Consider the following 27123-nt stretch of genomic DNA (forward strand, 5'->3'; position numbering starts at 1 on the left):
GGGGGGGGCGGATGGGGCCAGATTTTCTCCAGCCCCCCGCTTTGGCAGAAACACGAGAAAACAAAATGTGGTGAAAGACGGGGAATGTAAGAGAGGATGGGAGGTCTGCAGGGGAGTATGAAAAAAAATCTGCTCAATAATTATAGGCCAACACAATGAGTGGGGGTGATGGATGAACAGAAGACCTTATCCCTGTTTTTATCGCTCAGACGCATTTCTTTTACACACAGAAATATAATGAAAGCTGTATGACTCAGACTGCTGCGTTTTGTGCTACTGATAAGTAGCCAGTTAAACTTTGTGCAACAGCGTCGGTCTTAAAAGGCAACACAGCTGCAGTTTAGGGAGTTGGCATACCAAGGAGTAGACAAAGGACAATTTGGAGAATCACCAATCTAAGGAAAGTGCTACAGCATTTGCTAACTGCGCTGGGTTCATCTGGATAAAACCCTGATGTCATTGGCATACATTTGTATCTAGACGGCTTGACTACACTCTGACCAGCTCCCCTAACTTAGCTGGAAAAAAGCTTAACCCATAGTGGGAACAGGTTGTTATGGCTTCTTGCAATAACAGTTTTTCAATGAAGACAATATTAAAGGAATACATTCCTAACTACTGTCCTATCTCCCAAGTTAGGGTCATAATTCATAGGAGAAACTGAGATTTGTTTGTTTTTCTTGCCTACCTGGTGTGAGGGTTCTTACATCTTGCACTTGACACACCACTCAAGTCCAACTTTTGATTGCTGTCCAAGAACTGCAGTGATTGGTCAAAATATGAAGTGGGCAGGGCTACTGTGCTGACATACGTTGCAGTTAGAGGGATGGATCTTCTAAGGTAGTGTAGGTTCAGATCTAATTTCTGGCACATATCATGTACAGCAATCAGCCAGAGGATTAGACGTAGCCTCCTCCAATTTGCTGTGCATCGTCATGCCAACTTAACAACACTGATTAATCAAAGCGTCCCTGGTCTCTGAAGCTGACCTGTGGCATCAAGGACAAGGACAAAAACATACACTGGAAAATGGGGCCAGAAGTGATAAAAGTTTATTTTACAGGCCCATCTTCAGATACCAAGCAAACAAAACTTTTTACAGGTTTTCTGCAAGTTTCACCAACTCAAATTTGATACCTTTTTGGACCGTTTTCAATGAAACGTAAGAGCTATATTTCTATAGAAATGTAAAAACTTCATTCAGCCAACTTGCGATAGATTTACACTTACTCATGATCAATACAAAAGAGCTGGCTGGCAACGGTATGTTAGCAGCTAGTTAGCGGTAGCCACAATCGACTTGATTGCAATGAAGATGTTGGCATGTGACTCAAACTTTAGCCTCAAAGAAAAATAATGCAAGAAAAAAAAACTGAATATGCGAGATGTAATTGTCCTGCCAAGACCTGTGATTAAAATTTTTAATATTTAAACCTTAGTTTTCAAATAACTCAAGACATTTTATGGCCTTAAATTTAGATACATAAATTTAAGACTTTTTCAGGATGCATGGACATAAATATAATTGGTTACTTTGGGAAAATGCACAGGTTGGCAGTGCTGCAAGTCTATATGACAATTGAAATACAGATTCTTTAGCAAAAGTTAGATTCTTCACATGATGTTTAAGTAAATAAAAAAACAGCAAAGAGCACCATGTAAATATTGTCTAAATTTGTGGAACTATGTCATGCTATGTAAAGATTGAAATTTAATGTCTATTTGTGTGAAACCTATTCACACATATATAAAAGGAGGATTAGCACTACATAGTTATCCACTTTTTGGTTATTTTCTCAGTTGAGTAAGTGAGTATTCACAGTTTAACTCAGAATTAGGGAAGAAAATGCACAGCTCATTAAAGCCTGACTTCTAAGATGAGCCCAGTATTTTATCTTCTGGTATCACTTGTGTAACAACAGAAAAGGCATGTTAGACCACCACTCTCATGTCTCTGAGACTCCCAAGAGGGTGGTCACAAAGTCAAGTTAGCATGTAGGTATGAAGTGGTAATTGCACTGGATGACATTTCGCAAACGTCTAAAGGCAACATCTCATTGCTAGTTACCTCAGCTCACAATAATTTGATCCAAGTATTTCCTATGTCCAACCATCAAAGTTTCAGGATAAATGGAGTTGACACATCTTCCGAGAATGATGATGTTGACAGAGAAGCCTGAGAAATCAGCCGCCACCCCTGACACAAAAACTTTTGTAAAGGCCACAGCTGATTTGATCTCCGTGTGTGGAGTTTTTTGGGTCTAAACTCTTTGTCCAGACTGGAACCTTGTTGAACAAACATCAGCAGGTGTGAGTCGCTGATACCAACGGCGTTAAAGTTTAACCAACCCCTTAACGGCAGACACTTCCAAACAAGTCCCTCAGTGGGCTTCAAAGGTTTCCGGGACACATTCCATAGACGTGTGTCCATGTTGTGCACATGGATGCGAGGAGATTCTTGGAATTCCAAGTCTTCTTGCTAAAAAGGTGAAAGGTTAACTATGCCAGAGAGCCCAAAGAAACTAACCTCCTCCCCTTTACCCCCCGTGGCCACCTGATTAGGATCTATTTGTTTGCTTTATGGGTCTCCCATTCGTATATGTGCGCGTATCAGCATGCAATCAGACCTCCTTCTGTTTGCCTTGTAGCCCCTTGAACTCCTAATGATGGATGTCTGGATGACAAACACACTTGAGGACATATCTTTACTACACAGAGGACCTCATACAATCCTGTTTGCTACAACCAAGGGTCAAATACACACAGACATCTTACATACCAGGTAATCAGTACAGTGAGACTAGGCCCATAGAGGGGGTCGATGGCAGGAAGGGTGAAGTCCAGTTTAGCCTCTGCAGCACAATGAGCTGTTTGTTACTGCTAAGTCCCCAGACTATCGGTGTGTGTGTGTGTGTGTGCATGCGTGGGTGTGTGTGTGTATGTGTGTGCGTCTCTAATCAGCGGTCCCTCTCTACTTATGAAAGGAAAGACACTTTCAAGTGATTTTTTTTCCAGCATCAGTTTGGTTTGCATCAGATGCATAGATGCAGGAAGGTAACAGATGCAGTGACAATGCAAATTCTGCATCCTAATGATATATAGAGCCTGTTTCTGCAGGTTATAACGGCTCTAAAGTTTTCTAGATATTGGCATATTCTAGTTTCTGAGAGGAACATCAAATGGTAAACACCAACAATAAACTGCATTATTACTATCTCACTCAACATACAGTATAATCACAAAGCCACTTTATGTATGTGTGATTTATGAAGAGCTTTATTTATTCTCAGCCTTACAAAATGGTCAATGTGAGTTAAAATGAATTTAAATTATGCAATTCAAGTAATCACTGAAGCAGGTGAAGGTCCTGAATTCAAATTTACTCAGATAAATACAAGTAAAACCATAACATTTATTGCAAAAAGTATTCATTTGTCTACCTTCGCATGCATTTAAGCTGACATGACATCCCATTTTCAATCCACAGCACACCCTTAAGTTTTTTTCTGAATAGACTTTCTACAACATTTAGCAGTGTGTTCAAAGGATTTTCTTTTTACCAGTTTTTCCTGAACTGTATTTGTGAGCTTGAACGTCACTGTCCAAGCTCACTCTGCTAATTCATCTTGAAAATATTGAGGTAAGGAGACTTTGCAGGATAGTCAAGCTTTTTCAAATCAAACTTTGTAATTTATGTTTATATGGACATTGCTTTGTGAACTGGTGAAGACTAATGTCGGAGTCAGAAGGGAACCGTCATTCCCTTTTAGACGAGTGTGACGAATCAGCATCAGTCCTGTTCAGGTCCATTTGTCAGGTGTTCAAACCCTCAAAACACCAGACATCCCTGAATATCTTTTACCAGTAGGACAATCATTATCATCATCATCACCATCATTTCGCTGAAAAAAAAAATTGAATGAGATTTTCTTTAGTTGGTATATCTTGTTGAGATGTAGCCTTTAAAAATACATTGATAAGCACATTTTATATTCACTAACTTTTCACTGGAATAAGTGTACACTTAAACTTTGAAAAAACTAGCATAACTATAAGAAATACATTTTCAAGCAACAGAAAAAGAGTTGAAACAAGTATACATTAAAATAAGTTTAAAAAAAACCCCAACAACGTTTCTTTTATTGATGTAGACTCTTCATATGAACATTTTGGCATTTTCATAACTTGTCAAGACGTGTTTAGTTTGTTTAACAAAACCAGGAAAATACAAGAATGGCGCCAATTCTCCACTTGAAAGTTATTTTAAAGGAGGTTGAGGTAAATCACGTTTTATAAAGTGTTTCTTATTTTAATAGTTTTCTCATTTCTATACCTCTCGTTTATTATACTTCAGGTTCTTTTCTAAATCAGCTATGGAAATACAATCATCACTAACCAAGCATGCACTATGAACAGTGGCTAAAATGAACATAATAAATGCAAATGGAGTTTATTTGCAATGTTCCCGTTCTGGAGTTTTGATTTAAAATCCAATTAAGACGCTAAACTCCATCTCTGCATCCTCATATACTTCAGCTGAAATTTTAAGAGAGCCAGGTCTTGAAACGTCCCATGACAATTGTTTGAGCTCAGCTTTCAAACAAACTCCTGTAGCTGCTGATGGACTGAGCCTTAAACCTTAAAGAACTGGAGGAAACGACCAACACGAATGTTACGATCTCAGCTGACGGCAGCCAACATTTTGATTCATGTCTTCACCTCCAAACGGAGTTTTAGGAATTTATTTTGGGGCGAGACGGCACTGTCTGCTTGTTAATGCCTCTGCTCTGTTCGTGTGTGTGTGTGTGTGTGTGTGTGTGTGTGTGTGTGTGTGTGTGTGTGTGTGTGTGTGTGTGTGCGTGCGTGTGTGTGTTGGGGGGACAGCGGTGTCATGTATCTTGGAGTCGCAGCTTAATGGGCCAGTTAATAAAAACCAGGCCTCAGGAGACAGCTCTACTGTAGGAGACCACACGCAAAGGAAGAGGAGACACTCACTCAATTACTTCAACTGCAGAAGTAACAATCATTGTTAATGTCAATTTAACAACAATTTAACAATGGTTGTTAAATACATGCAACTTAAATACAAAAATGTCTATTTGCTAACAGAAATACCAAAGAAAATTTGTAAAAATTTGATAGATGATTAATGAAAGAAATGGTTCCTGTAGGTTTAACGATCAGTGGCCGGTTTTGACATGAACCACACAGGCAGATGCCCAGGGCAGCAACAGAAAAGGGGGGGACACTAGCACAATCTTTTAAAACATAACTCGTCTGCACCCTGAATAAGTTTTATGTTGCTTTTATGAATTTGTAGACACCCCAAAGCTCAGATTATACCGATGAAAGGACCATGTGAAAACTAGTTGTTGAATTGAATTAAATTCAATAAAAAATTATCATCCAAGTATGTTCAAAGAGTCGTCGTGTGATGCTGTGGGCAGAAAGGATCTTGAGTCGCGGTCGGTTTTTCAATGAATCTTAAGAGGCCTTTTGACTGACGACACTGTTGCTATGAGACGGTCTCATGACTATCATGACATGCTAACAGCTCGATATTCGTGCAGCAGAGACGACACTGTGCAGTAAACATTGATCTGCAGTCATAGTCCAAGTATTATTTGGGATTTTTTTCAGTTGTTCCTGGTTCTAAAAAATAACCCACATTGTTCCTACAGTAACAGATCCTAAAAACTGACTGTAAAAACGTAAGAGCAAAAATGACTTTAGGCTACCATCAGAATACCAATATGTTAGCTTAGCGTTCCTTTTCTGTATTTTAACATAAACAAGTTTTCTCACCAGAAATCAATCGCAAGACATTTTTGTCATTTTTCATATAATGATGAGAATGAAGTTGAGATACACATTTTTCAATTTAAAAAAAGATCCATATCTATTTTTGGATTATTTTTTCCCCAAACCAAAAAAATAAAATAAAATAAAATATAAAGCAGCTTTAAAAGTGGAAGAAGACCAGTTAGTGGAGAAAAAATGTTTTTAATTAGTATTGTTGACGGCCCTGAGTCATTCAGTCTGACGTAGTTGGTGTTCATGGTTATTATTGTTTTTTTTATTGTAGATTTTTTTCAATCACCACTAGCGGTGAGAGCAAAGACGGGGTACAGAGTCTCTTTGGTGAAACAGTCGGAAACACAATGGTAACGTAGTACGGTCAGTATGTGACCACGAGGTCAGGTGTCGCTTTTTTTATTCACCGCAACTCTGTAACCTCTGCCCGTCTTCATCAGTCTACATGCTGACAACTTTAGTGAATAAAATGACAAGTTACTTATTTTAAATTTGTATTTTTTTAAGACTTTACAGTTGGTGTTTAGGTATTGTTAATAACGTCTTCCAGTAAAACGTAATTTTCAAATTTTCTGTCAACTTTAAACTTTTTTTTTTTTAGTCAAAAACATGGTGGGCTGCTGGATGACGACCCTAGCGCCCCCTAACAACGGACTTAGAAAGTTTTCTGGGGAAATCCCGTCTTTAGTCTCTACTTGAAGGTTTTTGTTAAACAACAACTCACACACTGCAAAACACCTAAAAAGATTTAAGATTTGTCCAAGCAGTTGCAACAAGTCAAAGATGCGAAGGGTATTGTGATGTTACAGACGAGATGCGTTTTTAATAAAAAACAATTTGCTATGCCGCTTACATGGCACCTTCCTGAATAAAAACGGAGTTAAAGTAAGCCCAAACTAAGCTCTGCAATACAGTGGACTTAAACGCTAACTCCTGATTAGTAATTCTCTTGCCCCAGGCCAACAGGTATCTTGATGCAGACTCCCTTTTTCTTCTCATCGCTTTAATTTGGCCGTAGCTTTGATCAAGACGATCTCAAGCGCCGGACAGGCTGCATAAGGTTCGAGTTAAGCCAGGCTCCCTCCAACCCAGTAGTCCCATCTTTGCCAGTTTCTTAACAAATCAGAATGTGAGCAGAATTAGATTTAAATGAAGGGGGGAAAAAAGACCTTTATCAGATCTTTTTTTTTTAATGGACTGATGCAGCAAAGATGATTGAAAGCAGCTCTTGTCCGTTCAGTGTCCACTTTACTTCTGATGTACTGCGCGGTCCAAATTGTTTACGGATGGGCCTCTAATCGGATCCAGAAAGGTATATGTGTGTGTGTGTGTGTGTTTGTGCGTGTGTGAGGAAGAGGTCTTGGGGAATGCCAAGAATGTCTATTGTTCAGCTTGGGAAGGAGTGATGGGGGGCAGACTATTGTGCTTCATGGTTCTTGGCACCGCAGACCTCAGCATGCCCCGTTCTCCAGGGAGCATGTGGTTCAAAAATCCCAAACAACGGATGTGTGTGTGTGTGTGTGTGTGTGTGTGTGTGTGTGTGTGTGTGTGTGTGTGTGTGTGTGTGTGTGTGAGTGAGAGAGAGCGTGTGTGCGTGAGCGTGTGTGTGTGTGTGTGCATGAGAGCTTTTTTTTACCCATCCATCTCTCTGCAATAACATTCCAAGCAATTAGATGAATGTTTGTGTGTGTGTTGGAGAGTGAGTGTATGTTGTGTCTACTGCCAAAAAAGCTCCTGACAGTCCCAGGCAACTTACTAATGAGAAAAACAAACCAAAACAAACAAACAAAGAAGAAGAAGAAAAGAGTGAGTCAGCGTTCAGAGGCAGAAGCACTGGACAATCAGAGATCGAAGCTTGGGAGGAACAGATGACAACAAGCGTTTCAAATGAGCACAAACAAACTGTGAAGCCGAGCGGCGAATGGAATCAGAGCCGAGAGCGCTTATCTTTCAAGGAGCGATTCAGGAGTTTGATGTTCTGATCAGACTTCACTGTTACCGATTACGCTGATTAGATGGAACCCGGCTACATCCTTTTTTTGCTTCTTATGGGTTCAATTACTAAGATTTAAAGAGAAAGGCCAGCCGTAGGGAAGCCAGCAGATGGCAGCCTGGTATCAGCTGGATCCCACTCGCTGAAATCCTGACTTTCTGAACATGTGGGAGGTAAAGTGAGGTCAAGGATGTTTGCGAGGCAGATTTTCAGCAACGAGGGCCGTTCGAAATGTTTTACACCGTAAAAACATCACGCAGCCACCAAACACCGCATTTTGTCAAATGCCATCATTCAAAATCATCAAGCAAAAATGTTGACTAGTTTTCCATTTACGGTGCTAATAATCAAAGGCCAGAAGACTTGAGAGGCCTGGAACGTTGATACCACAGCAACAGATCTTTAATGTATTTTGTTGCGCTCTGCGATTTATAAACTAACAGAAGTATTTTTTAAGCATATTCTCTGAGCTACAGGGAGCCAGTGGAAGGACTTAAGAAATGGGGTTATGTGCTCCGTCTTCCTGGTTTTAGTAATCAATGCAACTAAACATAAACAAATGGCTGAATTTCTCTAGATCTTGCTGCGACATTAGTCCTTCAGTCATGGAAACGTTCTGATAGAAGGTGCAGCTTTGTACTTTCTGAGTTGTTTGTGGAGACATTATAGCACACCTGTAACTACAGCACTCAGTCGAGAAACAACAGTGACCTGTCATTTTACTAGTCACTTTACATAACCTGGTAGCTGTGTCTGCTTTGAGGTCTCATCATATTCATGCCATAAATGAGCTAATCTAGCGTTAGCTTTGAAAATAATAGACATCTCCGGTGTGAAAACACCTCAAGAACTCATCAAGGTCAAAATGACAAAGGTTCCCACTCTCATGTTTCACAACCTTGTCTTGTACATACTTCTGTTGTTTTCAGGTCTGAAAATTGTCGGGAAACTGAAGTAAATATTTATTTTACTCATCCACAAATCCCAGCCTCGGTTCAGTTCCAAAACGACGTAAAAGTGTTTGTGCTCATTTCTAAGGAAGGCGGCGAGTCAAAACATGTCAATATTTTATCGCCGTAATGTCTAAGAGAATTAGACATTCCACGTGCTAGCTCCTTTGTCTTTCTACCACCTTTCCCCATTTCCATCCTTTCATGTGCTCTTCCTCTCCCTCGTTCGGGCTTCGGCTAAAGCCAACATTTAGCTAATGTGGCGTGGGGATCAAAGAGTTAGCTGAGATCAAAGAGCTTTGTCATAAACAGCAGTTTACGCTGCCATGACAAACATAATATCATCCCTCTTGTAATTACAATTTTGATTTCTGCACGCAGACTTCTGCTGCCACTGTGAGCGCGTCGTGTTGCCACGTAACTCCAGCCTGGGTCAGACTGGGATGGTTCCTGCCTTTTATCCTGGGATTAGCTCCTTTTTGGAGTTAAAGTAAAACAATCAATACATTTATTTTTTTACGGGAGATGATAGATATTTTCTCTGGTTTCATGATCTTTGAGATGTCTAGTCCACGTGCTAAATACACAAGGACTTCTATCTACAGTTAGCAATGCTAAACATGCTAATAGACTGTGAAGACATTTTAAAAGTCACCTCTACAATCATGAAGTCTTTATTTTTAAAGTGACAGTGAAATCATGTCAAACTGCAGAGATGTAGAACGTTGACTACTCTCTCTTACACACAGTGTGACGACGCCTCTGGCCCCAATGTAAATAAACATGATAAATAATAATCTATTGCAGATGGGGTTTTCAAGGCATTCAGACTGTCTTGTATTCTTTTTGCTCAGCATTCCCCAGCTTCTGATTCATTTGTTTTGTTTTTGTTTTTAGTTTTCCTTTGGACTTCAGTTGCTTTTTCACCAATTTTATGCCCAGTGTAACAACATGGACAAGTCCAGGACTGGAAACTTTGCAGATGGGCTATGTCTGTCAGTCACTTATTAAAGAAACAGCAAAGATGTGACACAGTTGACCAATAACAACTCTTTGGAAAATACTTTGTTAGCTACTTTAATATCATTTTCAGTCAAACTGGGTTATTCTTGATATTTGCTACAGTCAGCAAAACAAATTGAAACAAACGTGAGAATTTTGTCTCTAGTAAGCTACATACAACCTAAGTTACAAGTGTGTTTCTTTTTTCCTGGTATGTTGTCTGATATGCCTATTACTGGTTTATGTTTCAAATTTAGGAGTCTAGAAAAGCCTAAGAGGCGTAAAGGAAGAATTAGTTTGACAAACCCAAAGCATCCAAGATAAAAATGAGCAACTATTGATAAGGAACTATTTAAACATCTGCCTTTGCAGCCTTCATGTTATACACACCTGCAAGTTAAAAAGAGCAGCTTCCTCTTCAGATCAGCAGCCGTAAACAAACTGTTTAGTCTTTTGTTCACTTCTTGTGAAAGCTGCTTCTTTTCACACAAAACGCATTTCTTCAGCACTTTAGCCGGACAGGAAGTGCTGAGGGAAAACTTTGGGAGGAACAGGAAATGATACATTTGCTGGAGAATGCCCCTTTGCAGTGTTTATAGCTGCCCAATTGGAGTAGCTAACACACTCACCCACACGCACGCACGCACGCACGCACGCACACACGCACACACACACACACACACACACACGCACACACACGCACGCACGCACACACACACACGCACACAGAAACACAGAGACATAGACAACAGATCTAACAAAGGGTCTCAGAAAACAGGAAGAACTGAGGAAGGAACATTTCCAGGTCGGGAGAACAAAGACAACCAGAGATTTTTTCCCCTTACAGATACACATCAGACAAAAAAAAAAAAAGCTTAAGATATTCCATTGGAAAAGTACTGGAGTGGGCATTACGATATTCAGAAGACTCTCCCTTTTTCGGGGTTTATTTTCTCATTCAAAGGCATTGAAATATTTGTTTACTTGTAATTTTTATGTATGTCTAATATTGATTTAAAATGCTGAAGTGGTTAAATGACAAATCTGCAAAATGCACCAATTTCTTCATCCAATTGTCAGAATAATTGATTACTAAAATAATCATTATTGCAGCTCTAATTTCAAGCAATAAATATACTGACTAGTAGTACAGTTCTAAAATATAGAGATGTATTTATATTATCCATTCTAATATTAATTTATTAGTGTAAGTATTATTCAATAAAAACAAAATTTGAAGAAAAAAAAAAGACAGATTTTTAAAAATCCAAATCTGCCAGGGCATGAACAGTTTTGGGTTCAAATGTATATCTTTAACAAACATAAGTGGACAAAACATTTTTAAAAAGTGTAAAAAGTTTTCAAGTTAATAGCCATATGTCAATTTTAGAATATAACCCGCTGCTCCTTTAGCTTATAAATAAAAAGCAAGTAAAGAATCTGAACTGAATTGTGTATCTAATGTTTACTTTTCTGCTGGTGGAAAAAACAGTAAACTGTGGAGTCCGTTCAGCTCTCGAAGCTTTCACTCTAAAATAGTAATGTTTTTGTATTCTTTGCGGCTTGTTTGTCAGGTTTCACTACATTCTCTAAAAGAAGGGTCTGCCTGAAATACAAGGGCGGTTAACACCAGTGTGGCTTCTCTTTGCTCCTTAGCTGCCTTGTTAAAATGCCAATAAAGCATCAGTAGAGAAATAAAAAAGGAAAACTGACCAAAACACAATGCCGTCTCACCCGGCGCTGAACTGCTGCACAGGCCAGTAAATTCCTGCGGTTAGCCAGATTTAGCCTGCAGGCCTTCCTTTGGCCTGAGAATTACAGAACGGTACAGTAAGTCAGAGCTAATTTACCTTTTTGTTTAAAACGCGAACAACACGGTTGAGAAAGGAGGGCAGCCCTCAAAGGCATGATGGGATGTAATTTTGAGACTTAATAATGTCCTGAACAATGACAAAGCCTGTAATGAGAATTACAGATCGTTTGTCCTTTTATACAGCGATCATGGAAATACCTCTCGTGTTTTCCTGTCGTTTTAAATTCAAACTTCTGTGTGTTTTTATTGGCTTTCAAGTAGGATTGGAGTGGTTAATGAAAATAATTATGATTAATTGATTATTGAAATAATCACCAATTAATTTAGTAATTGTTAACTTGAATACACTGCAGGGTTTCCTCCCGGTGTATGATAAGCCTGGCGGGCCACCAGGCTTTACTTGAGCCCCCACCTGGTTTTTTTAAGACTTTATAGTTGGTGATCAGGTATTAATCTTTCAATCTTTCAATAACACATTGTTGTCAAGTGATATTTTTAGATTTCCTGTAAATGTAAAAAAAAAATTAACTCAAAAACAGGACGGGCCGCTGGATGAATGACAGCCAACCACCGGGCTTAGCAGGTTTTCTGGGGGAAACCCATATTCAGAGTAAAATTTAACATTAAACTCAACAAAAAATATAAATTTTGTAAGTGTATGTATCCTCAAGTGCAATAGTTTTAGATTAATCTGGTTCAAATGCAGCAAAATGTTTCTTCAATGGCACTGACTTAGAGGAGACCGAGTACTAATTCAACACTCAACTTTCATATTTAATTTATTTAAGAAAAGGGAAAACGGTATTATTTTCCTTCCAGTTTTCAGTTACACACCACTTTGTGCTGTTCAATAAAAGAAACATTTTAAAGTTTGTGGTTGTAACCAGACAAAAACCAGAAAAGTTAGAGGAGTGACTTTAACTAGTAACTCTAACAATCCACTTTGAATCTCAGATCTGCCTCCGACTCACGTGAAGCAGAAATGTTACACAAAAAGCAGCTTTTTAAAAATCCCATCTCTTTGCCAGCTCCACATTTCCTTCCTCTGCATTTACATCATATAATTAAATCCACTTTTTTTCTTGCCCGCTCCATCAGCTGAAAAGGCCATTTATTCAGGGGCGCACTGTAAAACGGAGTACAAGGAAGGCCATTACTGGCCAGTTTCCTCAAGACAACAAATCCGCCGAGAGTCTGAAAACATAACCGTGAAGCTGCTTTCAATCAAAGCTTTGGTCATTTGAAATGGAAGTGGCCATAAACCAACAGATCCTTGATAAAAACATGCGCGTTAAATGCAGATGAGACACTGAGTATAAAGGATGTTGAGAACCTCAATAAATAACACCCTCTTATGGCGAAGAAGCAAAATGACTCGTGTGTATGAAGCTTCAAATGGACATGTAGACGTACTGATTACAGTGTCGTATCTTATTCCACTTCAGCGTTGCCTCATACCTCCTCATATCTTTTCACATTTCTTATAAAGTCCCGTTAAGAAACATGGAGCTCCATACATTCACAGACCATCCTTGTTCCAACATGGCTGCCCCCCGCCCCCCTGTCATTAAAACAGACGGTAATGAGTTCTGGTTTGTGACTCAGGAGCCTGTTCCACTGTTAAAACTATACGAGAGCCCGGAGTTCACCATGTGAGCGTTTCATCATCGCTCAACGAGCCGCTTGTTTTGCTGGCTGGCCTAAAAAAAAACTCCCACCGTCCTGGAGGCTTTCCTGTTGCCATGGTGACGACTCGGAGTAAGACAGAGACATGCTATGATACAACTTGTGAAAAAAATTGAGGTCAAAGTGCAATGCAGTTTGCCCTACACAATAGGCACGATGGCAAATTTTGCCGGACGATAAATTGTCCCAGAAGTTATTGCGTTAAGCGATAACATTGTTGTTTTGAGACCATTTTCAAGTAACGTTATGGTAATGGCACAATAATGCAAGGATTCTCTAACTTTGACAAGCTTTTAAAGTCTAATACACTGGAAGATATTTTAAATGTCCAAAAGAAATTAATAAAACGGAAAAACTTAAGTAAAAAAAAGGCTAGTTGAGACCGAAGCACCAGAATGAAGGTTGTTCTCATCCAGTTTTTGTCACAAAGAGAGCAAGAAAAAAAATCAAAATTCAATTTTGTTCAATATCAATTTTTGTCTGAAATATAAGGATGCACTGATATGAAAATTTCAGCCAATATCTATATGCAATATTAATATTGCTCTGATGGCCGATAACCAATATATATTGATATTGTATATATTGTAAATAAAAATGAAAAATACAACCACCACTGAATTCAAGTAACACATGACCAACCTCCTACACACAAAAAGCAAAATGATGGAAATTAATGTCAGTTGTTTAAATCGACCCAGTTTCATTTATCGGATTGATAAACATGACCTATATAGATGTTAGTGCCGATATATCGTGCATTCCTACTGAAAAGTCACCAAATATTGTGAAAAACGTTGTAAAGTTGCCATCAGTGTGTTGATTAAACACAACTTTGAGAAAAGCTACAAAACACAAACCGTCTTATTTTAACCAAATCTACAGCAGTATTTTTTTGAATGAAAAATTATTATTTTTTGTTTCGTATAGTTTTAACTGGAAAAATAAAGAGAATCTAACCATTACACAAAAGGAATGGAAAAAAATGTAATCGACAATCATGTCAAAAAGCAGCCAAAAGACATGTTACTTTATCAAAACGAATCGTCCTTACACTATTACTGTCATTCTTTGTGAAAAATCCTTGCGTACATTGGAAGAAAAAAACTTTTTTTTTTACCTTTACATCTTAAAACAGTAATTATTCAGCATAAACTGCATGGGGAGCGTTAATCATCTCGGAGTCCTGGTAACTCTGCAGAATGTTAAAACGGCGTAGTCAAAGTCCAGACCAGTGGCAAGACTTGAAAACTGATGCTCACAAGCAGAACACAGTAGATAATTTATCATCAAACTCGCAATTAATCACTATTCTGTGTTGCTCTGTCACATAAACTCCAATAAAACACGACGTTTGGAGTTGTAACTAAATATGAATCACATTCACACACCCCAGCAGCAGGAAAGTCCCCTACAGTCTCCACACCAGGCTGTAACACACTGATGAGTAACAGAGCGACATTTTCATCATAACTAGTAGCATTCCTCAGGCTCATTTCTGTCTGCTTACCGTCTGAATCACCACAAATTATTCATCCTGCGCGTTCTTACCATCATTTGAGATTGGTGTGGCTGCTGCTGCTGCTTCGACAGACCAAACCTCCCTGCAGACGCCGTGCCTGATTCCAGAACCAGAGGCGCTGCTTCCAGAGGGCTGTCTGAAGAATCTGTCAAATCTTTTACACCACGTATGCGACCTAATCCAGCTGGGATCATCTCCTCTCTCTTCCGAGGCACAATGTGTTTACACACGGTGCTGAATTTCAATCGGGACAAAGGCTTCTGTTTTCCAACATTTTAAGTGATGAAAACCTGATGCAGAAATGTGCAGAGTCAGGAAATATTTAAATAATATCATCATAATTTAAAGTTTAGGAGCTAGTTTAGTTTGTTAACCCACTTTCTTCTTACGTTTCCTTCACGTTTCTTGCGTTCGCTGCGTATTTTGACCAACTTATGCCCACCGTTTTTCCAGCATTTCTCTAGAAATCCTTCTACACTTTAAAACGCATTAGGTTGCATCTGCCTAAAAGCTTCGTTTGTTCAAACATTTCTCAACACTGATTCAACTTCTCGGCTGTTGGAAGAAGTAAAAAAAAAATCTCCTGCTGTTCATCTAAAACCTGCGGTTGTAAATGTGGAAATGTTGTTAGATGACCTCAGATCGGCGATGGCGGTTTAACCCACATCCTCTAATTAAAGGCTGAGATTCCAACTGAACGACTTCGTTTTTTTTTATACATATATATATTCAGAGTGTGGAAATGTTCCTGCTGTTTGTTTCTCTTCCAGAGCCAAAAATATTAACAGAGGCTCAATACGTGAGAAGTGGGAAAACACACTTTCACATCCTGTACCAGGCAAACTTGTTAGCAAATTAACAATAAATCTGAAAATCCAGCAGACCCTAAATGGCTTGCCGGCCGTGACGTTTAAAAGTTGAAGCGTAAATCAAGGATTTCATTGATGGGAGTTATTGATATGCATCACTAAGAATCATAATCACTGTGTGCTAAACTAAATTTAAATCGATGCAGGTGTTTCCCCCCCGCCCATAATAAGAAAATGTCAAATTAGGAACAACTTACAGGTTCAGTTTTTCCAGCCTCAAGCTGCAGGGTTCAGTTTTAGTTGAACCGGGATTAGCTAAAGATGACGCAGTTATGTTTCTGTGTTAATAATTCCTCACTGCTGTTTAGTTTAGCAGGTTGTAAACATTTACAGTAGCTGGTATTTTATTATTGAGCAGTCCCCCCAGGTTGTTGCAATGCTTTTTGTTTTTTTGTTAAGAATGTGCGGCACCTTTTTCAAAGTTTTGAATTCTTTAAAGCTTTATTTTTGCCATAACATAGTCTCACAAAAAAAAAGATGAAATAGCTTCATTTCTCTTTTTCTCATGTAGTTATAATCCCTCCTTACCTGAGAAGACGCTGCATCATCGTCCTGCTGCTGCTGTAATGGCTGAATAAAGTAACAGAGACAGGAAGCGCGCCCATGACTGAATATATATAGAGTGGAAGGAAATCCTACAGAGCATCTAAAAATGGTTTTGGGAAAAAAGAAAAAGAAAAGAAAGATGAGACCAAAGTTCGGTTTTCAAGAGGCGAAACATGAAGGGGCAACGGGGGCCGGTCAAAAACTCAGCCGAGTCAGAAAAGCAAGAAATACAGAAAACGTTAAGGCGATTGGTCAGATCTGCGGAAAAGTTGCGATGACTGTTGAAAACTTCTGTTGTAAACCTCTAAAGGAAACGTAAATAAATGTAGAACCTTGCACAAATGAAGAACAACAACAGGGAATAAAGAAATAGGGATATAAACCCAACGCAATAAAAACAGACACAACAACACGTCTGATTAAAAGTTTGCTTGAATGAAACGGTCTTCATATGCTTTTTGAAATAATCAACCAGACTTCGAGAAGACGCATGGCGCTGGAGCTGCTGTCTGAACGGCTCGATCCGCTCCAGGCCTAAAATGCACCATGGGAGACAAAAACAGCCTGAAGACCTCAGAGTGCAGGTGGGATGTTTCATCAGGGTTTAGGAGATTAACATTTGTGAGGTCAGACGCTGATGTTGGATGAGAGGATCTGACTCTCACCTCATTCCAAAACTGTTCTATTGGGTCCAGGTCAGGAAAAATAAATTAAATCACTGAAATTTATCTTTGAAAATTAGCAGTTAGCAAACAGGCCCAACGTTGCCACCTCTAGGACTGAAGTGGAAACTGCAGAGCACCGAGTAAAACGTTTGACCACAGAATCCCAGCTGACAGTATGTGTTTGGTTAGTAACTGACTTGACATGATGTCCACTGAGATTTCCTTTAAAAGTGTCTGGCAAACAGAATCCTAACAGGAAGCGGACGATCACGTCCTCCTTCCTTTGTCACCGCCGTGAGTCAGTCAACATAAGAGAAGAAAAAGAAAAAGAAGAAGAAGAAGAGCGACTGCGACTTATCTATTTCTGTTAGCCAAAAACTCCCTTTTATACGGATAGAATAACGCTCCAGCTGTCTGAATGCGTGTTTACCTCCTCACTGTGAGCTTCAGTATCCTGTACGACCCCTTGATGAGGATGAGGGCTTCCTGTCGGCTGCCGTACAGGGCAGAGCCGTTAATGTTGATGAGCTCATCTCCGACCTTCAGCCTCTTGCAGTGCGCGGCCTTCCCTCCATCCTCGATCTGAAGACAAAGATGAGATTCGGGAAAATTAGCTGGAAGGCTAACAAGGGCACATTCACACAAAGAAAAAGAAAGAAAGAAGAAGAAGAAACTCATCGTTAAGATAAAAAAAAAAGCCCTGCATTGATCCCATGGCGCAGACAGGACAACGACTCCTTTAAAACCTGTTTTTGGAGACATTTTTAGTTAAACTGTTTCCGTCCCCATGGCAACCTTGCCCCAGAGAGCATCTCCAAAACAGCCCAAATCAAAACATCCCACAAACCCCGTCTCATTCCCTCGTAACAAGCTCTGTGTGTGAGTGTGTTTGGCTCAGTGGTAAGGACTGAATTGTTAATGCATTACTGGGATGTTTTAGACTGGTTTTAAGTAAAAAAAAATAAAGAAAAGAAAAGATGGGTGTGTTGCAGTGTGAGGCAAGGCTAAATTCAGACATAAATCACACACACAACAAGAAGAGATACTGAACAAAATCCATAAAGACAGAATCACAGACAGGCAGTGTAACTAAACACAAATACAGGAGGAAGACTCAATGAAAACCCAACAAGTACGACACTAAAAAGCTGAAGATACAAACCGTAGACACAAAATGTTTTACTCACTTTAAGAAACAACTACAAATGTCCCCATTAGGTTTTCTGAGGGTTCCACCAACTCAAATATAAGATTTTTAAAACACCATTGTTAATATAATTGAAGACAGAAACGCAGAAAAGAAAATCACAAATAAGGAAACCATGAGACAGAAGGGAGCCAATGGCTTAGATGAACAACTGGTGATAAATTTGCACCTTTTCAAGCTATCTTAGCAAGGGAATATTAGCAGCTAGTTCCCGCAATCACGTTAAGTCAAAGAACGCAGTGAAACTGTTTGACTCAAATTTTGGCACAACAGTGAAGTCCTGTGAGAAAAAACAAAAACTACATAGATTAAATTAAATAGTTCCACCACAACAACATTTAAGACCTGTGATTAACGTATTTAAGGTCAACTTGCTTCTGTTTAACAAATTTAAGACTTTTTAAGGATGTGTGGACACCTTGCTACCAATAATGAAAGAGAATTTTCTAATACTGAGTCCGAATCAGATTTTTTGTCAAAATCCAGGCTTTGTATTGAAAAAAAAAAAAAAAAACTAAAGCAGCTTTAAAATGCAGAAAAATAACACCCTGTATTTCATCAACACTACATCGCGCTTATTGCAATGACTTTCCAGCAACAAATATTTTCTCTCCATTTTGATATATCTTGTTGATTAGGAATAAATAATAGCATGATAACACTTGTGGTCAACATGGAGTACAAAAGTTAAAACACGACAGCACCGGTATTTTAGCAGAGGTTTATAAACACTTGAGAAATCTGTATCACAAAAAATATTTTAAAAATGGTTTTCATTCATTTTTGCAAAAGAATATGTATGGTTATTATTAAAGTGGAATAAACAAAAAACATGTTTGTAACTGAGAACAGCAACAACAAGCAAAGTTAGAAAGAAACACAGCGGCATAAAAAGCACTCTAATCCGTTGGTTTTTGAACTCTTTCCAGTCACTTTCTTTTCTTTTTTTTAAAGCCACAGACACACAAGAAGGGCACCGGCTGAGTCAAAGGCATTCGACTGTGTTTATTTTCACTTGTTTCTAATGAGCTTTTCACTCTAAAAACAAACCAGAGGCCAAAAAGGGCTTCAGCGGACGACTGTTTATCGCTGCTCATAATGTGGAATACTGTTCACACACGCACGCACACACACTTACCCTCAAAACACCAGAGCGATAAAATGACCTTTCATTATGCAGAAATGCAACAGATGTAGCACCAACGAAATAAACTCTGCTGGTGGAAGATTACAAAATACACAGGAGGGGGTCAGATCCCAGTCCTGCTAAAACTATCAATGTACCGTTAAGCTCAGAAAATAATCCATCGGTTTCCCACGGAAACGAAACCATGGGGGGAGGATGGAGGCACACGAAGGTGAGGCAGGATGAGCTGAACGTAAAACGAGCACCAGAAGGTAACAAGGCTCAAACAAATGACTCAGAGAAGGCAGAGGAAACGGCAGAGAAGAAAGAAGGAAGGGAGGAGGCGACCTCAGGGGAGCGAGCTGTAATTTGTCCGACACACACTCACACACACACCCACCCACGCATGCACACACACACACACCTGTGGATTTTATATACTCAACCCCAGCATGCAGACATGTGGGGCATAATTAGAGAGTGGTAATAATGGAGTTGATTATGGCGCGTATGTTGCTACGTGCGAGCTGATGAGGTAATTAGAAAAAAAAAACCGTTTTCTCTGAAGGGGATGGAAGTTGTTAGCCACTGCTGCCGCTCGACAACAAACACCTCCAGACAGGAAACCAAGGTCCGACTTCCAACAGAGAGAGGTTTAAAGTTGTTGCCAGTAAATAAGATTAACTCTGGCAGCTTAAACATAAACTTCTTGCATCACACAAAAAGCTAGCTTTTTAAGGTTTTGCCGTAACTTGGTGTGGGGTCCCGCAAATGAGTCGTCATTGTTGTATTTTTTTTTTTCCATTTACTTGTTTGCCCTTTATTTCACCCAGGAAGACCCCACCAAGATCTCTTTTTCCTGAGATTCCTGGTCATGTGGGTGGCACATGTAATAAAAAAAGATTTAAAGTAGGAGTCTTAGATTAAAAAGAGACAGGGGGGGGGGGAGTGAAATGTGTTGATATAACTTTTCAGAGCTGGACACTCCTTTCTCACGGATTCAGGAATGTGTCTAGATACTCAGAAGGTGCAAAAGGTGAGTTGAAAAGGAGGTTGGTTGCACCGGATCTTAATTTTCTTTGAAAGAAGTTGGAAACCATCATCGCCCTTCAGTTTCAGAACTATGCACCGCTTTCTGTTGGTCTGTCAAATAAAATCTTGATAACATGCATCCAAGTTTAGCTAAAACTTGGCAAAATGTTGAAAAGTTCAAGGTGTGGGAAAACATTTGCGAGGCAAAAGCTGAATTTCCTGCTCAAATCTTTAAATATGCAAGTTCCTGAGTTAGAACGTCAAGGGTACAGAAAGGCATTTCAAGCAAAAATATTGCTATAATATCAATATTTCTAGTAAAATGACAGTCCGATCCACCTCTCTCTGCCCATTTCCTGGCTGAATGTTGTAAACATTGGCCTCTAAAAATCACAAAGATCTTTAAATAAAAATGTTGAATGACAATCACATTTTTACAACGTCTTTATTTATTTCACCAAGTGCTGATCTAAACAATTAGACTGAAAACAGCATGACTAAACATATCAGAATTAGGTAAAACTAAGAATAATTGTAAGAGTGAACAAAGTGTAGTTGAAACTCCAGTCCTTAAAAACTTTACACAAAGTGCAGCGTTAAGAAAGTTAGTTCATGCGCAATTAACTTTAAAGTGCCATCATCAAAGAGTCATATCAAAACAAAGAGTCGACACCAATTTGGAACAGATACAAATCTGTTGCTTAGGTGAATGAAATGCACACTGTTAATGTCAGTATTGACCAAAATAATCACAATTATGATTCTTTCCTTCCACTCAGCTCAAGTAGACTCTCCAACCCCCTATTTCACACGCACGCGCGCACACACACACACACACACACACACACAAACACACACACAAACGTTGCCTTTGCTCAGCAATGGCCAAAGTTTCCACTTTGTAATCGTTTTCTAGCGAACTGTAAACGATGGAGACAGATGACCGGTCAGTCCCAGTTTTTCATGATGGTTTTGTAAAACTCAACCTGGCCTTGAAAACCCTCATGCTAGTTAGCAACTCGGTGAATTATCGCCTCCTTGTGGATCAAGACACAAACCTGGTAGACTTTAAAGATTTCTTGAAGATTTATAAAATATTCCTCAAACTTTCATTACAATGATTTTCAACCATGTTTGAACGCATCAACGAGGAAAGGACGAAATGGCTAAATAACTGCAGTTCATAGAAACGGTTATGTGTGTTGTTGTCTCAAAGTGAGGGATTTCAAATTTTAAATATTATGTATTACCTATTGCTCACCTTTTAGTCTTAGCAGCACTTTTAGATCGACATTTTCTGTGTTTTTAACCTCCATGGTTTGAAGCAGTGGAGTTTAGTGCCATGTCCTCTAGTTCAATATTAACTGTCGGTGTGTTGTTGTTTTTACTGCGACCTGCTGTAGAAATGAATTGCCCTTTTGGAAATGAATACAGATCCGAATCTGACAAGTGTTAGTTTTAAGCTCCAGCCAAAGATATACATTAACCGTACCCAACAACATGTGCTTTCATTCATATGTCATTAATAATCCCTACAGCACCCCTCCAAAAAAAGGTCACAAAGCAGAGCATACACCAACTGTGTCCACACAAAGCACAGAAACAACTCGTGTGCCAAATAATCACAGAGGATGATAAGTACCAGCCTGCCTCGGTTTTTTTTTTTTGTTAACATCTGGTGAAAGAAGGTTTTCTTCTTAGTGTACATAAAATAAGCAAATGACCTGACCAGCATGCCTGCCTGCCTGCCTAGTGTTAGGTGTGTGTGGGTCTGTGCCATGCTGCTGTCTGTGCCGTGGGATGTCCAGACTGGGTGAGGTCAGCCCCGGCACATGGGAAATGTGGAAGAATGCCTTCTCTGTACGCTCAAACTCGCACAGATCAGACACACCCATTCAAATTTAGATCTAAGGAGCTGCTTTTTGAGTGTTTGTGTTGTGGTGCAGTGCCAATTTCTGAAAAGATGGAGGGAAGAGGTAGGTAGATAAACAAAAACACCCTGAGTCTTCTGAATCTCCATCACAGACTAGAAAAAGTGATCAGCTTTGGTCTGTAGGTTAGTAACAGCTGTGTGTGGAGACTCTGATGGAGATGATGAACAAAACATGCAACAAAAAATGCTTTGGAGGTCACATGCATGCAAGTGTGGTTGTATTTCCTGCGTTATAGTAACATCATCTGTTTACACAGTCACGCTGTGGGAGCTGGACTTGCCTATGAGGCCAATAATCGAGACCCGTTAACATAAATGAATAGATTTTATGTAAATGACAGGGTTTAATGTTACAGTAACAGCAAGGGTAAGCTGTTGGGCTGCTTCATTCGATGAAAGGCAGCATGAAGCCTTTCAGGTGGACGAAATGTGGGTCTGTATCTGTTAGCTACTGTCAGTGGGTCCCTACACATTCTTCCTGACTCGTGAAGAATCAGGTTTCTTGGTCGATGTTTAAGATGATGATCAGCGTTCCTGTTCTGCCACACAGCAGCCGTGTTTTCATCAGTGCGTATTTTGACGTATCGGGTTAGAAAAGGTTGATGGAAATGGCAAAATTCGAGACAACTTCCTCAATTTCATTAGCAAAACGTTATGTTGGCTTGAGACGGTTGTCATCTTTTCCCAAAAAAAGAGTTGGAGGCAAACGGAAACACATTTGCAAAGCAGGTTCTCATGTAGCGAACATTTACCTTGGATGACTGATTGGCTTTTTCCGTTGTTGGCGTACGTTAGCATGTGGCATCGTCAATCCTAGTTGACAATTACAAGTTGCCCAATATTAACACATTCCTGAAAATCTCTCTTCATGTTTCTGAGACTTGTGATCCGTGCTGATTTTTAAACTTCCTCTTTATTACAGCCATGCACAAGGCCTTACTCACTACCAAGTGAGTAAACTGTTAACCAGACAAGTCAGAATTAACATCGATGTCATTCATTTCTCTCTGAACATAATGATGGAAACGATTGGTAAAGATGAAAATTGAAAGAGAAACACTTGAGAGTCATCTGAAGACTTTTTCTCAGAATGAAGACATGAAAACCATGACATGGCGGCAATGTTGGCAGCCCCTTTTGGGGACAAAGACACCAGAAGGAGTCTTTGTGCCACTGCTATTGTCTGTTGGGCTCCCGTGAATAGTGACCGTGTCCCCAAAGTAAAATATGCGCAGAAACACGAGTAGAGGAGCTGGAGGTTTCACTATCACCTCTTTCAAAAAGCTCTGAAGGTTTTTACCCACGTTTCCTGTTTTGACAGCTCCTAAATTTGCCATTATTTCCACTGACCCTTCAGGGGAGTTTATTTCCACAAGTTGCTCTATGTGTGGCGATTTCTCCAGAGTGAGGCTAAGGACTGGGAATAAAACATAAACCCAGTGTTTGTATGTGGTGAGTGGGTTACTACCAACTATCCAAATGGAAGTTGAGCTGAAACCAGAAGAAATCTCAGCCACGTCCAGTGGGAATAATGTGTGATCACAGATTGGCATTACCCTCTGCATTCATTTACAGAGAAGCACATCCTCCAATTCAAACCACTGTACTTTTGCTGCGCTCTGAGATATAAAGTTTCCAGTAGTAGCCCATAGAGGGCGATAATGAGCCAGTTTATACACCAGCGTCTACCTAGAAGAGGAGAATGTCAAAACTGCATAAAAGATAGAATAAAGTGATTATCCACCAGGATAGAGTGAAAAAACGATTGTATCACCAAATTTGCTGCTTATGAATTTTTAATTTTTGAAAATGTGCTTCGCTTCCGTAGTTCAGAGTGACGTCAGCAGTATTTTTCAGCCAAGAGCCATCGAGCTAAAAATGAGATGATTTCTTTTACCAGCACAATCCTCTGGGCCTCTGCAGTAAATTTTCACATTTTGTGATATAAACACAAAATCTCATCAAATATTTTTCTCTGGTTTCTTGTGCAAATATTTCAGACAAATTTAACTTACTAGTAATACTTCAACAAGATATAGGAGTTGTTTAAAAGAAAATTCCTTAGTATTGATAAAAGTACTATTTCCACTTTCAGATGGTTTCACTTACAAAGTGGGGAAATGTCTTGATCAAAGTGAAATAGTCTGGTAGTGGAAATAGAACTTTTCATCGACATTAAGGAATTACTGACTTCAAACAAGCTCCTATATTTAGCTGAAAAGTTACTTGTACATGGATTTGTCTTATTTCAAGTGTTCCAAGATATTTGCACTAAAAATACTTGGTGAGATTTTATGGTTTTGCTGTGGATTCAGTTGAACTTATTTCATTTATTTTTTCAGGAAATCATAATGAGGTCCTAATCCTTCATTTAAGCACTACTAAGCATTTCTATGAGCCTTTTCCTTACACTTATGGCATAACGTTCCTCATGTCTTGCATGTATGGAAAAACAAGCTCCTCATTCTCATACAACTGCTCCCACAAACACACACACACACACACACAGACACACACCCTTCCTCAACCTCTGCCCTCTAGTCTGAGCCATGTGAGGTTCTCCTCGCTTCCTCACACCCACACTCGCACAAGGCCTTCTTTATCAGGGCGGGAGGAGGGGAGCCGTCGACATGGAAAAGGAAAGAAAGCTCCCACGCTCGCAACGAAAGCAACCAGCAGACGGATCCATGTTTGCATGTGCGCTGCCGTGGCGCTTCGTTGATCCCACGCGTTGCAACTGTCCTCAAACGGCCTTCCCATGGAAACGCCGAGGGGAGCGAAACGAGACAATGATGCCCCCGGACGGATAAGCCCCTCCGTGGCCACCCTACCCCCCTTTGGGGATGAGGTTTCAGCAACACACCCTCGTAGGAGAGCAGAGACTTCGGGTCACCGACAGTTGGATCAAATTCAATGGCGGAGTGACAGAAGGGGGAACGGGTGAAATGAGTGAAGTGGAACAGACAGAACATGAAGAAAATGTAACTAGCTAAACAAGAACAGGCCAGACGGGGGGGCGGGGGGGGGATCTCAACCCTGACTTTTTTAAAGTCACTGATTGTTTTCTGACCTTCTGCAGGCAGACTGGAAACCACAGAACGATCCTGTGAGCGCGATCACATGGAGGAACACCAGCATGTGAATAAATGGCAGCAAAGTTTTATCTCGTAGATTAAATCGTGTTCTTCCTTCAGGCAGAGGACCTGCGTTTATCTCCTGTGTCGATTTCAGACTTCTTGAGTGGGATGACGTTAACTAAGGTTGAGACATGTTATAGACAAATACTTCACCTCAAACGACCAAATTCAAAACTTGGGAGAAAAAATGTCAATCGGGAATTCCCCAGATGATTTACAACTCAAAAACGTGAAGCATTTGTGAATGGAGATGATAGTTTTGCTGGATGCTAGGACTGGGCGATTAATCACATTGATAGATTAACAAAATTTTTGGTTTTTGGAAAATCTAGATTTTTTTTTTTAACCAGTGCACTCCTGGGGTTTTCATAGGACAGAATGATGCCAGCACGTCCAGGTCGGCCATCTTGTTTGATGGTTGACAGCTTCTATTCATTTGGACTTTGAATTCAAGTCAACTCTACGTCGAAATAGACTTTATTTAAGAAAATAAAGTCAAAATGTATTCGAAATAGTACCAGGTTGAAGTTGGAATATTAGGAGAATAAAGAAGTGATTTTATGAAAATTAATTGTTCAAGTTCGTTCTCATTTAAAAACAACTTCTTTTCTTGCTATTTTAAGACAATCTGCTGGTAAAATTGTGTCCTTTTTGTGCAAATATTGACTATATTCTTGTAAGAAAAACTAAAATTCTCGTAACATGTCCCTAATATTGCTTTGTACAACTCACAGAAGGGTTGATTGAAATTTGTTACTAAAGTTACTAAAAAATCGGAAATCATATCTGTTATGAAAAAAATAAGCAATATTGCCCATTCCTACTCAAAGCCTTTACTTCCGTGAGCAGATGTGTCCACCTGACATTAAAGAAAGTGGAGTGAGCATTCCTCCACAGCCACACCGACCCAGCAGCAACTTCTTCTGTTTGTTTTGATTGCAGAACCGGGTTGGAGACTATTTAAAATGTGCCGGAGTCACTTTCTGCTGGACTTTTCGTCTGTATATTTTGCTAGGCTGCACTGCAGAAATGAGACTAAATATTACTAAATAAGATGTCGCCTAAACTTTGCGTTTAAAAAAAAAAACACAGATGCATTAATCTACATAAGTGTGGCTGTGAAATAGTGCATGTAAAACAAATAGCTAAAGGAAGGCTTGAACTCCCTTGTTAAAGAAACTATTGCCGTCAGTTTATTAGTTTAATGCCCTTTAATACCCTTTATAGAGAGATAAGAGGGATCCAACAACACAAAGGATGAAAAGATGAAGAAGAAAAAGCAAAAAGATGGACTTAAACAGTTAGAAGTCGTGTGTCGTCTGTGTTGTTTGATTGACAAGTGATCTCAGGGAAAAATCCCCAGCTGAAACCCCACCGCTTTGCACCAAAGACGTTCTTACCACCTTGAGCTCCGCTAATGCCATTAAAGTCGAACTTAATCTGTTAAAATAAGCCCCTCGTTACCGTCTCCGAGCTGCGGGCCACATCAAAGCTCCATGAGCCGCAGCCCTCTGGAGAGACGCACAGCAGCGCTGCACTAACCCCCGACCCTGACGAAACGCGAACCTGTCACTTAGATCCCATCCGTCATACCGCGTAGCATGGCTCTGAACTCCCATAATCCACCGCTACAACCCCTTCACACACAAACACGTTGGTGACTTCTTAACCCACTCAAGCCTGACACTCACACTGCGACATGACCTCTATTCAACGTCTGGAGACAGAAAGACTTTCGTGAAACAATATATCTAAAGAGATGTGGATTTTGTAGCGAAATACTTAAAGGGAAAGTATCCTGGTTAATGTTTCTAAATGATTGGGTCAG

General features: G+C 39.7%; 1 protein-coding gene across 2 annotated transcripts in view; it reads right to left on the reverse strand.

Moving 5' to 3' along the window:
- The window catches only part of shroom4 (shroom family member 4), a 68080-nt gene that overhangs the window by 24917 nt on the left and 16040 nt on the right, over positions 1-27123 (reverse strand). For both annotated transcript variants that reach the window (XM_008435344.2, XM_008435345.2), the window contains exon 2: positions 17291-17442. In XM_008435344.2, the coding sequence (XP_008433566.1) occupies positions 17291-17442 (152 nt within the window). The remainder of the gene's footprint in view (positions 1-17290; positions 17443-27123) is intronic.

The sequence above is a fragment of the Poecilia reticulata genome, linkage group LG18 (assembly GCF_000633615.1).
Source record: "Poecilia reticulata strain Guanapo linkage group LG18, Guppy_female_1.0+MT, whole genome shotgun sequence".
Lineage (NCBI taxonomy): Eukaryota > Metazoa > Chordata > Actinopteri > Cyprinodontiformes > Poeciliidae > Poecilia > Poecilia reticulata.